Raw genomic sequence first — 22,456 nt, forward strand, 5'->3', positions numbered from 1 at the left:
TTAGATCTCTGGAGACCTCATCTGTTGTCTTCAGCACCAGATAACACCAGTCCCTAAACAACAAAACCCCCAAAAGGCAGCCTGAGTTGGGAACTAAGATACTGAGCTGAGCTGCTGTACAAAAAGTGCTTCAACCTTTGACATCTTGGACATAATCCAGGAACAAGTGCACTGGGATCCCCCAAAGGCACAGAAAGCAGCAGAAATAGCAGCAGACTGCTGTCCACCTGATGGAGCAAAGGCTATCTGAGTGTGTGGTGAGCAAATCACAACTTTGTTTGACCCAAAAAGTCTGCAATTCAGAGGTAAGTTTTTGTGAGTTACACATATTCAAAGCTAAGTATATGTGAAAAACATATTTTTTCTAGTCCACATAGGTGGTATTTAGCAGGCCTAAAAGAAATGCCAGAAAATTTTACTAACTGAATTTTTTTATTCAAGGCTAAAATCAGCAAAGGTTTTATAAGACTCAAGACCCCACAATACACAAAGTCTGAATACTCCATTAATGTAATATATCAAGCACCAAAGCCGACAGGATCTGTTCAAGATGTCATTTGCTATGTAAAAAAACCTGTTCCAAGATAACACTGGAGAACCTCACAAATGGGTTTCAAATCTCTGTCTAAATAAAGAAATATATAGGGAATGTATAAAGGAATGTTTAGGATGGGGCCTAACAACTGCCATATCCAAACCTGATTCCCCACCTGCACACCTGAGTAATGCAAGTTATCTTAGTCTTGTTACCTTGAGTTCTGTATCCTAGACTTTGGAAATTTGGAAGTTTACATCTAGATTCATAGAACAGTGCATCAGAGACAAAATTAAGTCCTACTTTCAACTTCTGTCCAAGGTCCCTAACACAGAGGTAAAACACAAGTGTACATCTAGGTGTCAGGGCACTCCTGGTCTTAAATGTTAGGAGTTGGAGTTGTGGAGTTTACCTATTGCTATCAACTTTATTGGAAATAGCATACAAAATTGATCATGTTTCTGAAATAAACTGTAACCAGGGTGTTCCTATATTTTGTCAAACTGCATGAAACATTTTGAACTTTAAAACAAGACTATGTTATTCAGAATATTTATTGATAACTGTAAAATAATGTATTACTCAAATATACATGCAGAATTAATAACTTTCAGCACATCTTAATGCTGCTAAATGAAATGAAAAACACATTGAGGTGAAAAATTATGTTGGTTATTCAAGTTGGTTTTCTCCTATTTGGATTCTCAGCTGTCTTGATATAAATCTCTAGAGGATGATTTACAAGTGTCACACACTCCAGATAACATTTAGTAATGAGAAAAAATCTAGCCTGACTTGGGCCTTTCTCATATGTACCCAGAGACTTCACACATTACAATTCACAAGATAACGGGAAAAACCTGAATGAGAACAATCTAGTCAGCTGCCGAAGGAGTGTGTGATAAAGTCTCAGCTAAGATACCAGTAAGGCAATCAAGGTCACTTCCTACAAGAGCAAGCAAAGAAAGTGAGGGCACTAGGCCTCTCCCATGTACTTCTTGGGGCTGAAGCTCACATTCATCAGGGGTTCAAAACCTCTTCTGTGCCTTCGGTGCTGGAAAAGCACAAGCAGCAGAACAAGCACGGCCAGAGCTGTAAGTGCTCCTCCAATTGTGGATCCAACCATGACAGCCCATGCTTGGGTTTTGTCAAGGGAACCTGGAAATATGAAATGACTGAAGTGAGGACAGTCCATAATTCAATTTTGCAAATTACACAGAAGACATAATATTTCCTACATGCTGATAAATTATGATTACTTGTGCAGCTTAGTGACCTACTGGCCACAGGCAAAATTCATAACACACCACATAACTGAGACACATACCAGAGATGGAGATGCTTCCTGCTAGAGAAGTGTACAGCTGAATTTAAATTTCAATAATTCATACAAATTTAAGTGCTGGGAATGGAAAAGATCAACATTGACAAGACAAAAAGACTGATCTTTCACAAACACAGAATCACACAGAATCACAAGGTTGGAGGAGACTTTCAAGATCATCGAGTCCAACCTGTTCCCTAACACCTCAACTAAACCATGGCCAAGTGCCACATCCAGTCTTTTTTTTAACACATCCAGGGATGGTGACTCCACCACCTCCCCAGGCAGACCATTCCAGTACTTTATCACTCTTTCCGTGAAAAACTTTTTCCTAATATCTAACCTATATTTCCCTTGATGCAGCTTGAGACTGTGAGATGTGACTTTCACCTAATTTGGCCAAAATTATGAATGATCTGAGCAATTCTTTCTATAGTGACATTTCAAGACAGCTGCTTCCAAGCTATTTTGGTCAACAGAAAACCCTCAAATTTTCATAAAGACCACAAAGCAGCCTACTGTCAAACTTTTAACTGAAAACACTACTTAGTGTGCTTCTGCTGATCAGCTCCAGATCGCATCTGCTGATTTTGAACCACTTCTGAAGAACCACTGTCTTCAAAGATAATATTGCTTATTCCTATGACAACATTGCTCCACTTGACTAAATGTTTGTGTTTTCTTTTGTGCTTTCAGAAGAAGCAAAAATTGCCTGCCCTCCTTTTCTGAAGAATGCTACATATACTGAGATGGCAATAACCATGTTTGATGAAACAATCACCAAAAAAAACACCACACTCTCAAGAGGACTGCACATGTTTAAAAGTTATCTATATATATGGGTTAGAGGAGACAGATGGCTACGGGAGATGTCAAACTGACTATAAAAGCAACTAAAAGTCTTGTGCCCCAATCTGCAGTCTTCATAAAGGTTGAATGCAACCATTCCAAAAATTAGTAGAGTCCCAAAATGAATTGTTTCCTGCTTTATCATCTTTCAAGTAAGAACCAGCAATGTATTAATATATGTTTATTTCCAATGTGACAACAGACTCACAAGCTACCCATGTTCCTCTCTGGGTGCTTCATGCCAAAGGGGCATCTACATTTGCAAAGCAGGAGAGGGGTACAGTAATCCAAAGGGAGGAAAACTTAAACTCCGTAAGTTTTCCTTTCCTTTTCATAAGGAAGCTAAACTTTCAGGGAAAATTCTGGGGATGCCCCTGAGAGAAGAACTGCAAAAGCAGCTAGCATGTCTCCACAAATCAGGGCTCCCCTGCATGAATGCAGCCTAAGGGCAAGGGTTTCAATCTTTTGCAGTCTACAGACCTTTAAACAGTCTCCACAGATTAAAACCAGAGATGTATGGTAAGCATTTAGAAGAAATTCCTTCCCACACAAGTGAGATAAGCACATTATGCCTTTCAAAGTAATACTGAAATGAAGAAAGAAACTACTCAGATTTAATCTTTGGAAAAACAGCTGAAGCATGGTTTTCATGCAGATCTTAGTCTTCCGCCTTTTACAAATATTTAATATCTTGTTGCAAAATTTGGATTTTCTACATAAATACTTCACTTTCTTGCTATTCTGTCTTTGTCTGATTTGTGTCAAGTGTAATTTCAAATGAATAGACAAACACTAATGAAGATTCCAGCCATGGACATGGAATATCTTTAAAATTGGGGGTTTACAAGAAAAAACACCCAGGTACATCTCTCCAGGTACCCAAATATTAATGTTGGGAAGTGAGCAGGTGAATAGACCTGTGCATTTTGTGAAAGGTTCCTTATTTTACATATGCCTGTGCCATAGAAAATGTGAGCTGTCTCATCACTTGGTAAGGAACAGCATCCTGGGACATACCTGGCAGGTCGATGGCATAGGTGTAGCCGAGCTCTTCCGCAGTTAGGAAGAGCTCCTCGTTGGTCACGGGAGGGAAAAAAGGGACCATGTTATACAGGCGGTTGTGCCCGATGGGGGCCAGCTCCTCAGGCCAAGCATTGTCAGGGGGCTTGAAACGCTTCATCCACTCATCAAAGATGGCATCAGTAAAGGAGTGAAGAACCTGCAAATCCAGGCATGGGCACGCACATTTATTAAGCTCTTTCAGAAATCAACCACCTTTAAAACACACAACAAACACACAAGGTAGCTGGAGCTTTTGAAAGAGAGAGAAGAGGGTAATCTAATTTAGAGGGGATTTACAGAATGGGAAATCAGGAAAGCTCATGAGAAGACTAAACTGATCTTCTGCATGGGACATTTTTGCTTTATACACCCCTGTTGCTGCTTGTTCACAATAAGATCTTTTTCCAGACAGTTTAACATCAGCTGATGTCAAATGGACAGGTGAATCATCGCAGGTGAGGGGCCACTGAGCTCATTCAGGTGAATGTGCCTTTCAAAATTATTTTAATCTTTCTTGTCTCTGAACAAGTATGGAAAGTTGCAGGAAATTTGACTCCATCATGCTCATTTTAGAGCATGTGCCACCAGCTCCACAGCTCCAGGTGCTCATGACTTTGATCAGGTGAGTTTATAGATCTAAAATTAACTAATGCAGGAAATCTGTTTCAGACAACTATTACAAATGTCTGAAACTAATTTCTGATGTACTCACGTTTTTTTAATTACAACCCTGGAAAAAACTTGGAAAATATCCTATAGAAAATAATCTTTTGTACGAAATTACAGAATAGTGAAATGAGTTTCACTGTGTAAGAAAGAAACATGCAGAAATTAAAGAATCATTAAGGAAACAGTTTGAAGAACCATTACAAAAGTATTTGGCCTTATTTCTCAAAAATAAAGTTTTGAAAACTTAAAATAAAGGTAAGAAAGAAATGTATCTGCATAATATATAGATATAATATATAAAGAATTTATATATGTAATGTAAATGCTGTGGTTTAATCTAACAAAGAAGAGAATAAATTTGCATGAATTTACTAGGGGAGAAATATGCATAAGTAGAGTCAACTACTGGCTTTTTATTTGCACAACACTGTTTGTGCTGTTCATGGCAGTGCAGCACTATTCCGATGCACCACTGAAATCATATTCTTTCTATTTCCCAATACACCCTGACATTGTATGGACTTCCTTTTAGCTTGTAAATATTAAAACAAAGAAACAAAGCACTCAATCTACTGCTTTAAAATAACTATCCCAAATTTCACCTTATCTTGTTGCTGTAAAATAAGGTTTTGTTGTTTTTCAATATAAGCCATTAGATTTAGATACCACCTAATAAAATTATTCAAGGCAGCATGACTTGGAATAGCAGCTCTTCTCCCTAGAATCTTATTTTATATTTTACAAATTACCCTGGGATCTTTTTCCTTTTTATTCAACATTTATGCAGGTGTGGTAGTGTTCAAGAAAAGATAAAGGATTCCTCCTTTTCTATTTAAAGAACTATTTCTTAGGCAACTCACTTTACTTGTTCTGCAAATCTCTTGTAAGAAAGGTGCCCTTGAGCCTCAGCCACTGTCAATCACGATGGGGGTAAAAGACATACCACAAAGATGGGATCATTGGCAGCTGCATGAGGGAGAGCACTGGTCCCATTCAGGAAAGAGTGAACCAAATTATGAAGGCTCAGCATTGGCAAGTCAAGGGCTCCATCTGGTTTATCAAAGCCCTCCAGCGCATTCCTGCGGATGAGAAAAAGCATCATCAAGTAACCACATTTTGCTGATAAATGTGCTCATAAAGAAAACAAGTGACCCAGCCAGCTCTAGAGAAGTCAAAGGACAAACCTGAAACTGAAACTGGAATTGCGGAAAAAGGGGGGTCTGTCGAACTCCTGCAGGGAAAGGCACCTCCTGACATCTTCCACAGTGGGTAGCTGCTCACTGGAGCCGCGGGGCGGCCTCCGCCGCAGCGGCCCCTCATCAGTGCCATTGCACAGTGTGACCAGGCGGTTGTAGTCGTCCAAACTGAGCATGGAACAGAGAGAAGCACAAGTCAGAAGAAGGTGAGGACTTGTTTGTTGGCTTTTTCTCATGCAGTACAAAGAGTCCTCAGCTATACGTGTGAGACAGCAGAGGTTTGGGATGGACACCTCCTGGGGCAGCTCAGTTCATGTCACACAGCCTGGGAGATGAATTTATTTCAGGACTGTCACCATGATATGGCTTTCTGTGGCCCTGCATCCTCTGTGGACCAACAGTCATTTAGACCAAGAGTTACCAGGTTCATTGTCCACAGAGAGAGGATGCTTTAGAAAAAGCAAGCCCAACTCCCGTCATGCCTTCTCCACTCCCAAGGGCTGTGTAAGAAGTTTTTGTCAGGCAATGTAAAATGAAGTTTTCAATTTTGAATTGACAAACTTTCACTCCTGATGACAGACTATTTTTTTAACTCTTAACAAAAAGGAAAAAAATGAAGGGAAATGTGAGCTGAGAAAATGCAAGAAATGACAGAAAACAGATTTTCATTTGCCATCCCTCATCCACTTTAGAAGAAAAGCAAGAGCAATGCATTGCATCCTCTTTTTTCAGGGCCTTCGAGAACAACCTGGGCTTACTCAGTAACTAATGGGGAGCAAATCCTTTATACCAGGGAGAGAAAAACGGAAGGAGAGAAACAGTGCAACACTGCTGAAACAAAAATATCTGTTCTATTCAGTAGGAAATGAAACAGCATTTTCATAAACTTTTGAAGTAAACAAAAGCTCTTCTCAGTTTAACCTTAGTGAGACAAAAGTTTAGTCACTTCAGTTTTCAAGAAAAATCCAAAGCCCTGTTTGTCTTTCAGGAAAAAGTAGGGCCAAGACTTAAAGGCAACTGGTACCTGAAGCTGGAATTTCAAATATCTCTTTAGGTATCCAGAAAAAGAGACTATTTTGAAAAACCTGAGCTTTCCGTACCTCTGTCTGACTAACTGCACATTGCCCCTGAGCTGAGAGAAGAATGAGGTATGGGTATTGTAACCAACAGCATTTTATGTCACAGCACCCTGATCCCGCATCTGAATCCCCTGTCAAAGCCCTGCTCTTACACGAGTCAGCACATTCCCACAGGGAGCTGGCAGCAAGCTCCTGTCTGGCTCTGTGCTGTTTTTCATGTGAAATCTCAGATATTGCAAAGTCAATCCCTAAACTGCATTATATATATCAGGGTTAAAGTCTCATCCAAAACAAGGTAGTAGACTTTCCAGCCTATCTCTAGCTTTCTATATGCCAAAACAATTTTCTTTTTCTGCTGCTGAGATCAGTTGGGTGCATGTTATAGAGAACCAACAGACAGGCATTTCTTTTTTTGAAAGATACTTGCCAATTGGGAAACTCTTCAGACTTTTGGCAGCCATAAATTGGCTAAATCAACTAAAATCCTGTACTAGAAGAATCATCTTTTAAAAATACACTTCCACAATATGGGAAAGTTTACACAGAACCATCTACCCATGAACTGATGGCAATTTCCAGTTTTAAAGAAGACGTCTCGGCTCCTTTCCTGCCACTCTACTCACACTGAGAGAGCAGCCCATGCTGTCAATGCTGAATGACAGCGATGTTTTGTCCATATGTGAGCTTGCTCTGGATACCCTCCTACCTGTTACAAACTACTTGCCACCGGGAGAACCTGGAGCTGAGGTTGATCAAGCCCGGGTCGTCAGGCTGCGATGCTCCAAAGAGCTGGTCTGTGCAGACGTCACACTCGTTCCTGCCCGTGGCAAAGTTCCAGTACGGCAGCGCAAAGGACTCATTGCCCATCAGGCGCTGCAATGGACAGAAATACCTTAGTTGGGAATCAGCTCCAAAGGAAAGAGAAAGAAATTGATTCCTTCAAGCTGGATTCCTTCAAGCTGTTTGACTGGATATTTCACTGAATATTCAGCTTTTCATTCTGCATTTCAACTACCTGCATTTCACAGTGCCTCTCCAACTCCTTCCAAAAGATTGTGGCATTAAATCAGTCTAAGCAAAGGCATTGTGACTGGTTTTCCTACTGTGGTACTGCCCTTCTTTTGGCCATGTTAGGCTTTCTGCCAACTCAGAGACCAGGCAGGAGAGCAGGAGCAGAGATGAATTGAGCCTTAAGCAAGTAAGAGGCTTTGAGTGATTTAAGTGGGTAATGGGTAAAATTGTGCGTGTGGTTGGCTTTCGTTCCAGAAAACTGGCCCTGGGGAGGAATCTGAACTTGTGTTAATAGGGGAGTACAGTGCATTTGATTGTGCTTGCTTGCCAGATACAATTTCACACAAGCAAGATCCTGCAGCTATTTTGATAAGCAACCACTTTCATTAGAGATCTGTAAGGCTGAAATACAGCAACACTGACAATATAGAAGTCATGCAAATGGAAATGAGTCTATGCTTCTGCAACTGACTCTTAGGCATGCTAACATATATTTGTTTAAAAGGCATATTGCTAAATATATGTATGTATTAAATGTATAATATGTCATATCTTTAGTATATGTATCTTCATCAGTATCTTCAACACCAGCCAACAATCTCTGTTACCAAGTTTTACATTAAGGTGTTGCTTCAATTTTATTAATAAATACTGTTACTTCACATCTTCTATCCTCTGTTGTGAAGATGAAAGGAAAAAATCTCCATGATAACCTTCACATCAATGTTCATGGTGAGAAATCATTCAGTCTTCATCACACAGAATGCACTAATTTCACTTAAAACAAAACAAAAAAAAATGATAAATGATCAAATACTCCTGGGAGTTTGGGTGAGAAACTATCCTCGAAGGTAGCTTACCGTTGGCTAGCTCAACAAAGTGACAGAGCAAAAGGGAGAAGCTGTGCAAGGAAAAGGAAAGGCTGTTCAACTAACCTGCAGTTCCCTCTCCAGCCACAGCAAGTGGTACCTATGCCAAGTGACAAAGGCAGGTCCTTGGTGGGAGAAATCCATACCTTTGAAGGGGTGGCCAGGACCTACAAAGGGATGATAAAACAAGCATTTAGGCATCAAATGAGGGTGGAAAGAAAGACAGTACTTCCTTCTATTGCCTGGAGGGAAGTTAAACAAGAAACTTCAGCTCTGCATCTTTGAAAAGAGTGAACCCATCAGAAGCTACATCACTTACTTGGGACAAGTGAAACAAATTCCTCTGTGGATATTTGCGTCAATGCCGAACAAAACTTCACATTCCCTAAAAAGCTGGATATTGTGAAGATTTCTTCTCACTTTAGTGAATTTTGATTTTTAAAACTGGTTTTACTTTTAAAACCCTATCTCCTTGCTAATATGTGCATTACCTCATTTTCTTGCTCAGCTGCAATACTTAGACCATGTATCTATCAAGAGAACCTCAGCATTTTCCATGCCAATAGTAATCCAGAATCCTTTGCCAATTTTCTTCAAATAGCGCTTGTTATTTCTTGCGTAGTGCTTTTGCTGGGTGAGAAGTGAGAGGCTTCAAATCACATTTGAATCATTTATCTACCATTGCAGCAGTACTAGAAGTTTCCCCTTTCCCTTTCCGCATGACTGTCCTGTCCCTTGAAGAACCTTTGCTCTCACTAGGCCAGAGGCTGCTTCCTTCAGCCCTGCAAAAGGGAGCTGTGTCAGGGGGGCAAACTGAATGATACCGACTGCAGAGTAGCAGTCACCCTCCAGCAAGGAGATAGACAAGGGCTGTTCAGCTTGCACATGGGACTACCAGGCAGAAAAGCTGAACTGGTTGGTGCACCTCCTACAAGAAGTAGGCTTTGTGAAATGGGGCTGGTATAGGTACTTCTGTCTAGAATGAAATGCAGCCTAGGAATCTGAATATGGGAGAAAGCATGGAGTTAGATACCCAAACCTCTAAGCTAGGTTTTAAAAGGTAACTGTGGCTTCTCAGGCAAATCCCATCCTTGGGGACTTGGTGACTTGCTGAAAGCCACAGAAAGCAGTAGCACTCTGGTCTCATATATCTCTGCATGGCTCTGCATGGCTTCACCACTGCAGACTCCCTTTCCTACCGCCACTGCATCTACCTTGTCCTGTGGACTGGGAACATCTTTTTGAAGTCAGTCACTGCCTGGCCACACTTCAGTTCACTCAAGTGAAGACTGTGCATTGCTCCCTGTCAGACTGAAGATGCACCAGGAGCGCAACTGATGTGCTCCAGCTGCCACGGGGTGTGGGGAACAGACCATAGCAGGTCCAAAGGCCACCAGCTTCTCACCACCAACTGTTTTGCTCCACAGCTCTGTGCCTACTACTGGGACCTTTGTCCAGCAGTGGTATTTTCACCCTTTTGTTTACCTGCAGACCCCACTGGAAAAGAAAAGAACTAACCCAAGAGCGTGTCTCTGACTGAGTAGTAATGAAGCCAAACAAAGTAGTTATAAATACTGCAGTTGGCAATCTGCGGTTCCTCTCCGCTTGGACCAAGCAGACTTCTCCAGTGCTGAGTTGCAATGACATAGTCCGGGTGAATGGTTGTCTTGGCACGGTCTAGAGCATCAAAGAACTGCTCTCTCTCCTCTGCTGTCAGGGAGTGGATGTCCTTCCTGACAACTGCTGGCTTCCTCCTGTTGCATTCAGGGCCGGTCCAGCCAAACTTGCATTCACCACAGTTGTACCCACCAAAGTTTCCTGGATCAAGAGGGAACAATCAGTCATGACATTATGAATCAGGGAAAACTAACAGTGCAACGTAGAAGAATGAAGAATTAGTGCTCTTCTTCCCCAGAGATGCCAGTTCCTGGAAAGGACAGCAGCTGAGCAGACTTGTAGCTTTGCCAATTGACTAACCAGAAGGATGACTGGCTCGATTCCCAGAGCCACAGCAGGGCCAAGAATCACATTCAGCCAGCTGGAGAAGTGCTGGGTAATGGGCTTGACGCCCTGAGGTGCTCAGAGCTCTGCAAAGTCCTCAGGCACGTGAGGACTCTCACTGAACAGAGAGCTGAGCAATTGAGGTTAAGCCAGTGATGAAGTGCTTTGCTCGACTGGCTCTCAAGTACTCCTCTACTTCCAGGATCAAACCCAAAACAGGGTCAGTTCACATGGATCCTTAAGCGCAGAAAAAAATCCCTAAACAAAACAGTTCTCTTAAGGACAGAACCTATGTGAAATTAGTGCCTCTCAACAGTGTATCTAGGGCCCAACACGAACCAGGACAAGCACTAGGGCTGCTGCTAGTCACACTTTAAGCGTTATTAAACGGTGCTGCAATAACAGCCTGAGAAACACTGCAGTACTGTTATTCCCCGCTGGCATCACTCCTAAGGCAAGTAATCAGGTCTGCTCTAGGATAATTGCTCAGACTCTCTGATGAGATGGGAGAGCCCAGGAAAGCAGAGCTTGCTTTAAGTGTGGCCTCTTGCATGCTGTGGCAGACAGCTGGCAGCAGCAGAAAGGCCCTACTGGGTCTTGCTCCCCTATTTCTGGGGGAGCCAGGGAACAACCAGCCATTCCCACAGTACACACCTGTTCCCTGCCTGCTCCCTGCCTGTGCTGGCAGGCTGCAGCAGTGTAGGACATGAGGCAACGCTGCCAGAGGCAGGGGGGAGCAGAATGACAACAGAGTTCCTCTGGGATCTCAACACTGCTATCAAAAATCTGCACTGACTCCTTAACCTGTTCTCAACCTCCCCTCCAACTCCCCACACACTCATTCCACAACAACTATGACAACTGTTTTCCAAAATGCCACAAAATTTCACTGTTCACCACACATATTGGTGCTACTAGATCCAGGACTAACATGGGGATGAGGAAGTGTCTTATGAAATGTTCCCAGACAGGCAGATGTCCCTAGGCTGTAGGCTTGAGCCTATGACCAGAACAGCAATTAACATTAAAGCAAGATTTCAGATTGTTAGGGGCTACAGGGCTTATTACCAAACTCAAAGACCCCCAAGGTTAAAAGGGCTGTTACCAACAAGGCTCTGAAGCTTATGTCTAGCTTTTAGGGTAAGAGCTGCTGAAATGTGTGGCAGACTCCTGTGAGAGCTGCCAAGAATATATGAGGACTTACTGCAGAGTTTGGACCAAATGTAGGTTGGTTACAGTTGCTTCAGAGCCCCTGAGATCTCTAAGTTTACATGTTGTCATGAAGCTGAGGATCAGTGCTCAGTTTAGGGACCACAAGCATGAAGACTTCAATGAGGTTTTGGATCATGCACATCCCAATGGCATCCCATGAGGACAATTTCCAGATATATGGCTTACATTTTGTCATGACGCAAGTAGAAGCAGCTGGGTTCAGCTGCCATATTCCAGCTATGAGGGAAGGCACCCAAAGCCAGGGGTCTTCACTGGCTAAAGGAGATGAAGACATACACCAGAAGAAGTAAGTAGGTTATAGTTATATGAAACAAAGCAGATTGTGTGGATTGCATGGATATGGGAGGCAGGGGGGATAAGCAACATGGAAGATTTATTTGATCACAGTATCCTCAGGGTCCCATCAGAACAGCAAAATTACTGTTATCAATTCAGTGTTCCCCACTATCTGTGTCTTGTTTATTCTTCATGACTCAGCCTAGCTATTAGGGCCCATCGCATACTCCAGCCTGAACTGACCAGATGACAAATATCAAGAATATCTTGCAACATTGCATAATTAGGTCATGTATACTTCTCAAGTTTCAGTCATGTACCATGACCTTCTGGAAAGCACCTGTTGACCCCTCACACTCAGGTACAGTTCAATCCTTAAGAGAAGGAGGAAAAAGCAGGAATTAACCATGAAAAGATCTGCCAACAACCTCTTTTGAGACTGGCATTTATTCCTCCAGTCATTTAAGGGACCCCTCTACTCACAATGCTGGATAAGCATCACATTGAAATACAGCACTAATAGAAGCAGAGGCAGTGCAGGACCAGGTTTGTGCTGTCTGGATTGGTACCAGAGCAAGACACCCTCAGTCACTTGTTGAGGCTCTGACGGTGCCTATTCCTCCCTCAGGAAGGGCCCTTTGAATCTGCAGGTCTTGATGCCTGAAATAATTTTATCAGACAATATCTTTATTTTACATATACTCTGTGTACCTCCTCAGGCTCTGAGAAGAAATTTGCAAAAGCCTGAAATGATGAGTTATCTTCATGGGAAGAAAGCTTTTTTTCCAACTGTATCTGGAGCTAGATGGACCAATGACTTGTCACCTGTTTCCCTTTGGCAGGTGCTAATTATATCCAATTGATGCTCTGCAGGATTTTCTCCCTTAACCACCCTATCTAGGAAGGAATCCAAGGGCTCCATTCTTTCCATCACTTCCCCAGTCACTTTTCAATGGGGCATGAGCTTTTACTAAATGAGGAGGACTGTAGTGGAGACTTGCAAACAGGAGACAATTTCCAGGCAAAGTGGTATTTCACACTGCAATATTTCTGCCAATTGTTTCGAACATTTTTTTTACATCCTCAGGTCTATTTGGCAATGTTCCATTGTCAGAAACATACACAAAACTTCATTATATCAAGACTTGTTTTTTGTAATTTTCTTTCACCATGCATCACAGGACTGCCTCTATGCAGCAGCTGAAATGGCAAGAAAATGATGGAGGTCTGTGGGATTTCCCATAGTTCAATGAGAAATTACTGCAGTAATCAGACCCAGCTTTTTTTTTGACCCACCCAAACCACTTTTTCACTATTTGTTTCTAAAGCACTCTACCAGGCCACTGATCTGGAAATTATGCATTACTGTTTCCAGAAAGTTCATTTACTGCCATGTGCACTTCCCACATGACAGCATTGTGAAATGCTGCTCTCTTACAACTTAAGTTACCTGTCTGTTGTGCTGGTGATGGTGGACTTCAATGGTACAGCTCTACGAGAGCAGGAAAAATAATCTCCTGATAGGAGGATATAGTGCACTGCAGATATTTTCAGTAAGGCAGTGAGACCCTTTCACTTTGATCCTTTTGCACACAGGGACTCTAGGAGCATGCAAGGATTCATGCCTTAGCATTTTTTCACCTTCAGTGATTAACACATAGGAGCTCAGTGCACAGCCTTCCTGAGGCTCTGCCAGGGACAGCAGAGATTATTTATCATCTCTTGTGGTTTCCAGAGAATGTAGTGTGGGAGGTCATTCTGGTACACAGGAAGGAGATAATATCACTGTGGGATGCTCCCGTCTTGTTCCACTGTTTCCAGGAATGTCCACTGTACTGCCGCTGATCAAAATATCATCTGTGTATTCTCCATTAACCCTTCTGTCTGGAGATGGGATCACATGTCTGGGGAGCTGCCTTCTTCTGTACCCAATCTGAGCAACACTTAAAGTGCTCTTTCTCAGTCAAGACTCTTTCTGTAGGCACTGTGGCCATGCTGCTTCTCCCAGTGGGTCAATCCATTGGCATGGCACTGGGAAAAACACACTTCTTATGACCTGACATGTGGTATGTGCTCACACACATCACTGGTGAACGCTAACACCAGTCATCACACACCACTGCAGCTGCTTCTTAAGCCTGAGGGTTGCCTGAGCTCATGGATTTTCTGCCTCTTAGAGGTCATAACATATGGCTGGCCTTCAGTCACCAAACATAACACAAATTAATAACTCCATCAACTTTGTGTCTTTTCTTCAGTAAAAATGAACCCACTCAACATTTACCATTTTCTGCCTTGTTTCAGTGTACCAAGATGACACCCTGGCAGCTGCCATGCCTCTTCCTTCCACAGAGACTAGTTTAATGCCCTTCATTTATCAGATGGGGAGAAAGGACTCCTTTTCAGACTTCTTTAGCTATTACATTAAGACAGGAGTTACATTAGATTTGAAACACCTGCATACTGCAGTTTCTCAAGGCTGGGATCAGGACTGCTAACATGTAGGACAAATGGTTAGCTCTTCTCTCTTTTCTAGCTCTTCATTTGGACACACTCACAGGCTGTAGGATGTGGAAGATCTGTACCTACACTGGATTTAATAGGGTCATCAAGGTATGGCTATACTTTAGTATTACTCCACAGACACATTACCCTGCAACAAGTAAATGAAGTGTATTTTATAACCACTTCAAAAGCCCAATTTTTACCTCATGGGGTAGCCATCATATCAGCTACATGGCTTAACTGAAAATTTGATTACATCTAAAGAATAGATGTTAAATCATCTGTCGCCAGCTTGAATATATTGCACAGGAATTCAAAAGGATTTAATTTTTTTTTTCCCTCAAAAAACTTCTATTAAAAAATAATGTTCAGCACATGCCCATATGTAAACCTCAGAAAGTGGAAGCAGAAAAAAAGAATGATAATTATGTTTAATTCCTCACTGAACTCAAACTACGTCATTGTTTAATCACTGTCACAATCTGTACTAGCAACCACATGACCGACTGCAGTCGTTTTTCACAATAGTCTTCTGTACTGAGTTTTTAAAATGCTATACCAGATCTATATCCCAGCAGTACAATGTTATCATTTAGAACTCAAAATAGTATTGAGTTCACAAGTCCTCTAAAATAATTTTCTTCTAAACGAAATTCAACTATCTCACTGAAGCACTGCTTTGTTTTGTAAACATCTACAAGTCTCAATATTCAAGGTTGGACTCACATATCCATCACTTCATCTAATTCAACATGTACACCTTCTTGAAAATAAATTAGCACATTCCCCTTCACACATACTGCACAGTGTCAGGATCTGTCCGGTAGATTCAGTTTAAGAATTTATATAAATTGAATAATATGAGGGGCACCCAAACCAATTGTAGAACACATTCAATGGATTCGAAACTGAAATTAGTCAAGATCTAAAAACGCTTTGCTACCTTCCAACTACATTCTTGCCATAACCCCATATTTTTTTAAAGAGATGATATTTTTCCTGCAACCAACACATTGAGTAAAAAGTGCATCCTGACAACAAACCTGCAATTGCTTATTGACCATGGCTCTTGGCACAAGAAGTGGGAAGAAAAGCTGGATCTTTCTTTTGTTCTAATCTTGTTCTGTTTGTCCTCAGTTAAAGAAAAACTCATGCATATTATCTGCTAAAGCCTAGAAATGGAAAAAAATTAATCTGATCCCATTATAGCTATTCATCCATATTTGTGTTTGGGATTTTCTTTTTCCTCTTTGGTTTGTTAGGTTGTTTGGGAGGAAGAGGGGCCCATAAATATTCAGTACCCAGACCTGGATAGATATGATTTTAAGGTATTTTTCCTCAGTGAATGGCTTCAACAAATGGAAAAGTTTTCAGAGTTTCTTTCCTTCTTAGATACTAAGTTTTTAGCAAAAAGCTAAATTTATTGCAAAAACTCCAGAATCCCACCTTTGGGAAATCTCAGCCCCTGTTCCTCACTGTTCCTCCAGCTTCCTTACCATATAGCCATCAGCTGTGTGACACGTTCAGTTGGCACTGTCTAACCAAATAATCAGGTACATGGTTGTTGAATTTCCCACAGCTTACCATCCACACCAGTTCTAAACTATAAAGATGGAACACAACCTTTTATACTGTTTAAGTGCTAGAAAGAGCCTTGGTGGGGTTGGAGTTTACACAATCCAGGAACTATTCCAAACAGGCAGTTTGCAGTTTGGAAAATAAGACACCTTAATAGCAGAGATCTGTACTGTTCCATGTCCCTTTGAATGGGCATATTTCATTTCTGTTACCCTATGTTACCTACCATTATGTTACACAGGTATCATAGCTCTGGATGCCTAATAAATACCACACGTCACACCACTTACAGCTGCTGTGCAGACAACCAACCAGTGCATTAAACCAAGTGGAAAAAAACCACAAAAAACCCTAATAGACACGGAGCCACAATCACCAGCATTGCAAAAGCATCAGATCTAATTCAAATCCCACATAGCTGTGTACTTCTTAGCATTCTCCTCAAAATGGTTTTGCATACATTATCAAGTAGAGTACAGGCCAGGAAAACTTTCTGAAAATCATGAATAAGGATACCTTTTGCTTACTGTTTTATCACTGGTATATTTAGATTAAAAAAAACCTGCAAGGAGAAAGAGGAATCCAAGGGATTTAAAGAGCCAAGGGGAGCAGTCAGCTCAGAAGAAGTAAAGCTGATGGAAAGGACACTACATTCTGCTAATGTAACTTGGGATCCAGTCCTGCAAATATCAAATACCAGTGCTTATCTCTACTTGGACAAGCAAATTAATGTCTGCCTATTCAGAGCATGTCTATCTCAATTGCTCTTCAATTTACTCACAGGTTTTGATGCTCTAATGACTTTAACTACGTAAATATTGGTGCATGCCCATGTTCTCCAGTGTTCTTCTGACCCAGGATCTGTGTCTGTATGTGATACCTGACTAAAGTTTTGGAGATATATAAGGTTTTTGTCTTTTCTTTAAGAAAAAAAATGTGCATGCGATTTTTTTTTTTTTTTTTTTTTTTGCAAACTGTCTGGAAAGGTTCTTTTGCACAAGCATTTGAAATCCAGTCAAAGAAAGAGATAAAAATTTATGTATACTATAAAGTCTATTGTTATTATTTTGAGGAGTTTTGGTAACACCCTGTATCCATTTAAGTCATCTGCCACTGCCTCTCTGTTTCCAGTTGATAACTGCACTGGAAAATTTAATGTCTTTGGCTGAAATTCTCTGCAGTGCTGCCTTCCCAGATTGATCTGGGCTTTCTTGGTAGTGCAAGCTGAGGTATACATTTTAGACAAAACAGTTCCGCTCGTTCTAAGAATCAGGCTGATGCAAGGCAGTTTATTCTTCTCATGTTAGAAAATTCAAACAACTTGATGTTTTCAACATGAAATCCCAGGTTTCATTTGAAATGTGCCTAGAAAGAGATTTCAGTGCCTCTGATGTGCCTTTTGCCCTATTAGTGGTGCCATCTCCTGAGAGCCCTGCACAGAAGTCTGGGCTGAGGCTGCAGTTCCTGCTCATTTTAACCCCCCTTCAGGGCTGTTGCTGAGAAGAGGTCCTGTCACCTTATTCTGCCCTGAGCTCACCTTCCTGCTCACTGCCTCCTGCCAGCACTAGGGAAGTGGTCTCATTAGAACCTTATCCCTTTGGCCTGGTTAGCCTTCAAGCACGTCTCCTCCTAGATCCATTTCACCTCCAGCATTCAAAGTCAGGAGCCCATGTAAAGTCACAGTGAGAAGTAGCAGCTGGAGATGAGGAGGAAAAGGATAGGGTGGCCTCTTTGGTGGTTGTACAGACACATTTTGGATCAGCGTAAGATGTAAATTTAGTTAAAAAACCTGGGAAATACCCTGGCCTGACATTGGGAAACTTTCAGTGCACAGGGCTATGTCATGCTGCAAAGTACTCACCCATGAGAAATAAATCTTCAAACAATGCACGCTGATCCAGGTTCAGAGCACCATGAGTAGCAGAGACAGAGGTTTGAAAGCAGCACTGAAAGGTCCAAAACCCTGTGGAGAAAGGGGACCCCTGGCTACAGGGACAGCTCCACGGGCAAAGAGGAAAACATCGAAATTCACATGAGAGAAAATACTTCTTTGACCCTGAAAAAGTACTCTGAAAAAGTACTAACAGTATCATAAATATGGAAGAACTTTTCAGATAACGGTAATATCTGAAGCCTTCTTGATGCCTTATACCACCAGGAATGCCTCTGGCCTTTGGAGCAAGGTTAGCAGACCCCTCCATCCCCATCCACTCCCCCCAGCACCCATCTCACCTGTGCACTGACAGCTGTGGTTGAAGAACTTGAGGGGCCACCGTTCACGGTCATCCACATTTTGGAGAGTGTAGGGGCCACTCCAGGGCTGAGTGTCTGCCAGCACCTCTTCACACCGTCCCCTGCCCTGCAGGGACCCGCAGATATTGCCTGGCTCTGTCCCCAAGGCCGGGCAGCAGCGTTTCAGGCGAAGGGCTTCCACCGTCATGCAGGCACGGGGAAACTGTGCCTGTGCCTGTGGGGGACAGCAGCAGCTCAGGTAGCCCAGCCCAGCCCAGAAAAGCCACCTCAGGGCTCCCATTACTGCTGCGTGCAGGCTGTGCCTCCCTGCTGGACCTGACTGCGAAGAGCAGGGAGATGTGTACTGTGGGACAACCTGGCCTCACCACAGCTCCAAGCCCCAGCCAACCAGGATAATAACTCTTGCTGCTGAGGGTGCTGGTGTTGGGTGTTTGCTTAATCCCAGCCTCTAATTGCCTCGAATACAGCTCAAAAGATGGGTGCTTTGACTCTGTGGTGCCTGTCCAGCAGCCACGGCTTTGAGCAGGGTTTATATAGAGGTTGGGAGAAGCCCTCATTAGAGGGATTAGCACGGCACAAATCCTCGTGTTTTGCACATGACATCAAGGGCAGAAATGCCTTTGCCAGTGTGAAACCAAGGGTCTGGCAGCTTGTCAGGAGAGTGAATGCCTCAGGTTTATTTCTCCAAGTCTTTTATGAGATTTGAGAAATTGATGGTCTTGTTTTATCTGAGGTGGCTGGAGAAACACATTTATTCTTTTAATCAAAACCCTGTAAACAGATGATAAATAGAGTCCATTCACTGTAAGATAATACTTTCCATTAAAGCAGTAGCAATGCAAAACTAACTGGAGGCACAGAGGATAGAGATGCAGCATTAACAAAAATTAATAAATGTGGTAACATAAATTTGGGGTGGAGATTCCACCGGCCAACTGCTGAACTTCAGTGCTTGCACTGAAAACATCTGAGTGGCAACTGGGGAAGGGTTTCCTTTCTAATAGCCTTTTTGCAGGCAAAAATAATTATTTAATTGTTTTTAAAGAGTGAATGGTCCTCATTTGCTCTGTAATCCTTTCCTCACATTATACCAGATGCTGTTGTAGAGGTGGTCTGGCTGTTAGACTTTCAGAACTGTCATAGCTAAGCATTTATTACTCACCTGGCAGAACACAGTCTATGAGATCAATACACACACCAGATATGCACTTAAGTGGTTCTGTTCAGTACACCAACAAAAATATCTTTAAAAAGCTCCTAGTATGCAGCAGTTCTTGCCCTCAATGCAACTCCTACAGCAATAAAATGAATAAATAAAAATAAATTAGTGATAAGTGATTCTGTGAGTCTGAAGCAATAGCTATTAGTTCAGGTCCACCATACTAAATAAAAATTGGCAACTCTCCCTGCTTCACTGAAAGCTTTCACTACCTTCCCCCTCCACCTTCCCCAGCTGTGTTGTTTAGCTATTTTTATAAGCATGTATCATGAAAAAATCCATGGTTATGTCCATGCTATTCAATACTTCCATGGATGTTCAACCTCACCACTCTACCTCAAGAAGTTTTTGATCAAAGCAGCAAATTATTGCCATCATGTAGCTAAAGAGTTCATCCACACCATGGACATTGTCATCAGCACTTTTAGGTTCTCAGATCTTTATATCAAAAAATTACTGTTTGACAGACAAACTGAAATATGATTCTACCTCATTTATGGAGGCATAAAGCATATTAGCAATACCATGTATTCTGAAATGGGTTTCAACTCACCTCATTTTGGATTCAATTTACCTGCAATTGGTTTTTGTCTTCTGCTCTCAACACAATGTGTGAAAAAGACAGTGTGAATAGTTGCTGAAAAAATATGTTGAAGAAGCTCAGGAGTTATAAATGGAAGAACTGGCTCAAAACCCCTCTGAAAAACACTCCTCCTCATCCTACTCAGCACCCAAATGCATCTCCCTGGTGTGTGAAGGATGTGTCTTTGAATCTATGTTAGACAATGTCTTGGACCAAAGTTACCCACATAATATCTGAAAGCAATTAAAGTGAACACACACTCACTTACCAGCATCACCAAAATGAAATCAAAATATACAGATACATTCAACTAACCAATCAAACCCCTGAACTGGTGGGTCTTTATGCAAAATATGTGTCCAAGCAATCATAAAAATTATTAAAATCAAAGCTGGCTCAATTCAGACACAGATAGGAATGTTTCTACAGCTATTTTAAACCCTATATGAGACAGAAAGAGTAAGCACAGAGAAAGGTGAGATACTGAGGCAGGCAAGATAAGGTAAGGCAATAGGTTTCTAATGTAGTACATGAGGAAGGAGAAATCTGCTGTTTTCAGAGAAGTTGTAGTGTGGAAAAGGAAGAGCGGGTAGAGGATGACATGGAAATGACTTAGTGTACAGGGAAAATAAAACTGTGAGTAGAAGAGTGGCACATGTAGATTTTATTATGATTGCCTCTCTCCATCACATAATTCTACAACACTGGGAGCACACTACAGCATGCAGTCCTGGCATAGATGTAGCAATAGTCTCTTGTCCTCAGTAATGCATCAGCATTTTTAAGAGTGCCTTCTCTGGCTGAGGGGGAACACCCAGAAAAACAAAAGAAGATGCACAGTTCCCACATCCTGGCGTCACTGCGTCACCAGCAATGGTGGTTATCTACTGCTGCATGACACGCCATGAAGAACACACTGAAAAAATTACAAAAAGACAGTTGTATTTCTATTAATCACTGGAAAACAGCAGGCACTGTCCATTCTTTAGTGTGTCGCTACTGAGAAGTTCCTCTGTTTTTCCCATGCAATCACACTTAAATAAAGGAGCTGTTGTTGGGGCTGCACAGAATCAGCACTATACCAGTTTACAAATTAGTATCCTGAATGACTTTCTATTTACTACAGAGTTTCACATCTTGAAAAATGGGTAGTATGTTGGTACTACTGCCCTGAACCATCAAAGGACTTTTCAGGCAGCAAATCTGAGCATATGAGCCATGCCAATTATCCAAACTGTGATTGCACTGCCTTATCCACAAGCACTGGGCTGGCATGCCACAGTTTGGCAGATGGGGAGCTACAGGAGTGGTTTCTGTGAGAAGCTTCTAAAAATTTCTCCCATGTCGAAGAGAGCCAAAGCCAGCTGGCTCCAAGATGGGCCCACCACTGGCCAAGGCCGAGCCCATCAGCGAAGGTGATAGCACTTTGAGGATAACACATTTAAAAGGGGAAAAGAAATTACTGCATAATGGCAACTGCAGACAGAGAGAGGAGAGAAAATATGTGAGAGGGACAGCCCTGCAGACACCAAGGTCAGAGAAGAAGAAGGGGAAAGAGGTGCTTCAGGTACAAGAGCAGAGATTCCCCTGCAGCTCCTGGTGCAGCCCATGGTGAGGCATGGGCTCATGGAGGTCTACAGGGGACCAGAGACTCACCAGCAGCCTGGGTAGAACACACCAGAGCAGGTGGATGCCTGAAGGAGGCTGTGATCCTTTGGGAAGTAGGCTCCTGGCAGGACCTGTGGAGAGAGCCTGTGCTGTAGCAGAGCTGCTGGCAGGAACTGTGACCCTGCAGGGACCCACACTGGAGCAGTCTGTTCCCACATGCACCTGTGGGAAGGACTCATACTGAAGAAATTCATGGAGGACTGTCGCCTGTGGGAGGCACCCCAGGCAGAAGCAGGGGTAGACTATGAGGAGTCCTCCCCCTAAGGAGGAAGGAACAGAAGAGACATGATAGCCTAACCACAGCTCCCATTCGCTGTCTCCCTGCACTGCTGGTGAGGAGAAGGTAGAGAAATTGGGAGTGAAGTTAACCCCAGGAAGGGGGGAGATATGAGGGGAAGATGTTTTCAAGATCTTATTTTATTTCTCATTGCCCCAGTCTGATTTGACTAGCAATAAATCATACTAATTTCCCTGAGTCTGTTGTGTCCATGATAGTAATTGCTGAATGATCTCTCCCTGACGTTATCTCAGCCCACAGGCCGTTCT

The 22,456-nt window shown here is 42.3% G+C and overlaps 1 protein-coding gene across 1 annotated transcript; it reads right to left on the reverse strand.

Moving 5' to 3' along the window:
- Positions 1–282: 282 nt before the first annotated feature.
- Positions 283–21,945, reverse strand: DCT (dopachrome tautomerase). The gene is made up of 8 exons (XM_068182449.1): positions 18,420–21,945; positions 10,113–10,412; positions 8,661–8,761; positions 7,421–7,587; positions 5,624–5,803; positions 5,383–5,518; positions 3,726–3,927; positions 283–1,693 (listed from the first exon to the last, which is right to left on the reverse strand). The coding sequence occupies exons 1-8, from the start codon at positions 18,718–18,720 to the stop codon at positions 1,512–1,514; spliced, it is 1,569 nt and encodes a 522-aa protein (XP_068038550.1). The 5' UTR covers positions 18,721–21,945; the 3' UTR covers positions 283–1,511.
- Positions 21,946–22,456: the final 511 nt, after the last annotated feature.

This window comes from Anomalospiza imberbis, chromosome 2 (assembly GCF_031753505.1).
Source record: "Anomalospiza imberbis isolate Cuckoo-Finch-1a 21T00152 chromosome 2, ASM3175350v1, whole genome shotgun sequence".
NCBI lineage: Eukaryota > Metazoa > Chordata > Aves > Passeriformes > Viduidae > Anomalospiza > Anomalospiza imberbis.

Coding starts and splice junctions, on each gene's coding strand:
- DCT (XM_068182449.1), bottom strand. CDS start 18,720: ATGGGAGCCCTGAGGTGGCTTTTCTGGGCTGGGCTGGGCTACCTGAGC. Junction 8,762..10,112: donor AGTCAGAGACACGCTCTTGG/GTTAGTTCTTTT, acceptor ATCCCTTTGTAG/GTCCTGGCCACCCCTTCAAA. Junction 5,804..7,420: donor TGGCAAGTAGTTTGTAACAG/GTAGGAGGGTAT, acceptor TTCCATGCTCAG/TTTGGACGACTACAACCGCC.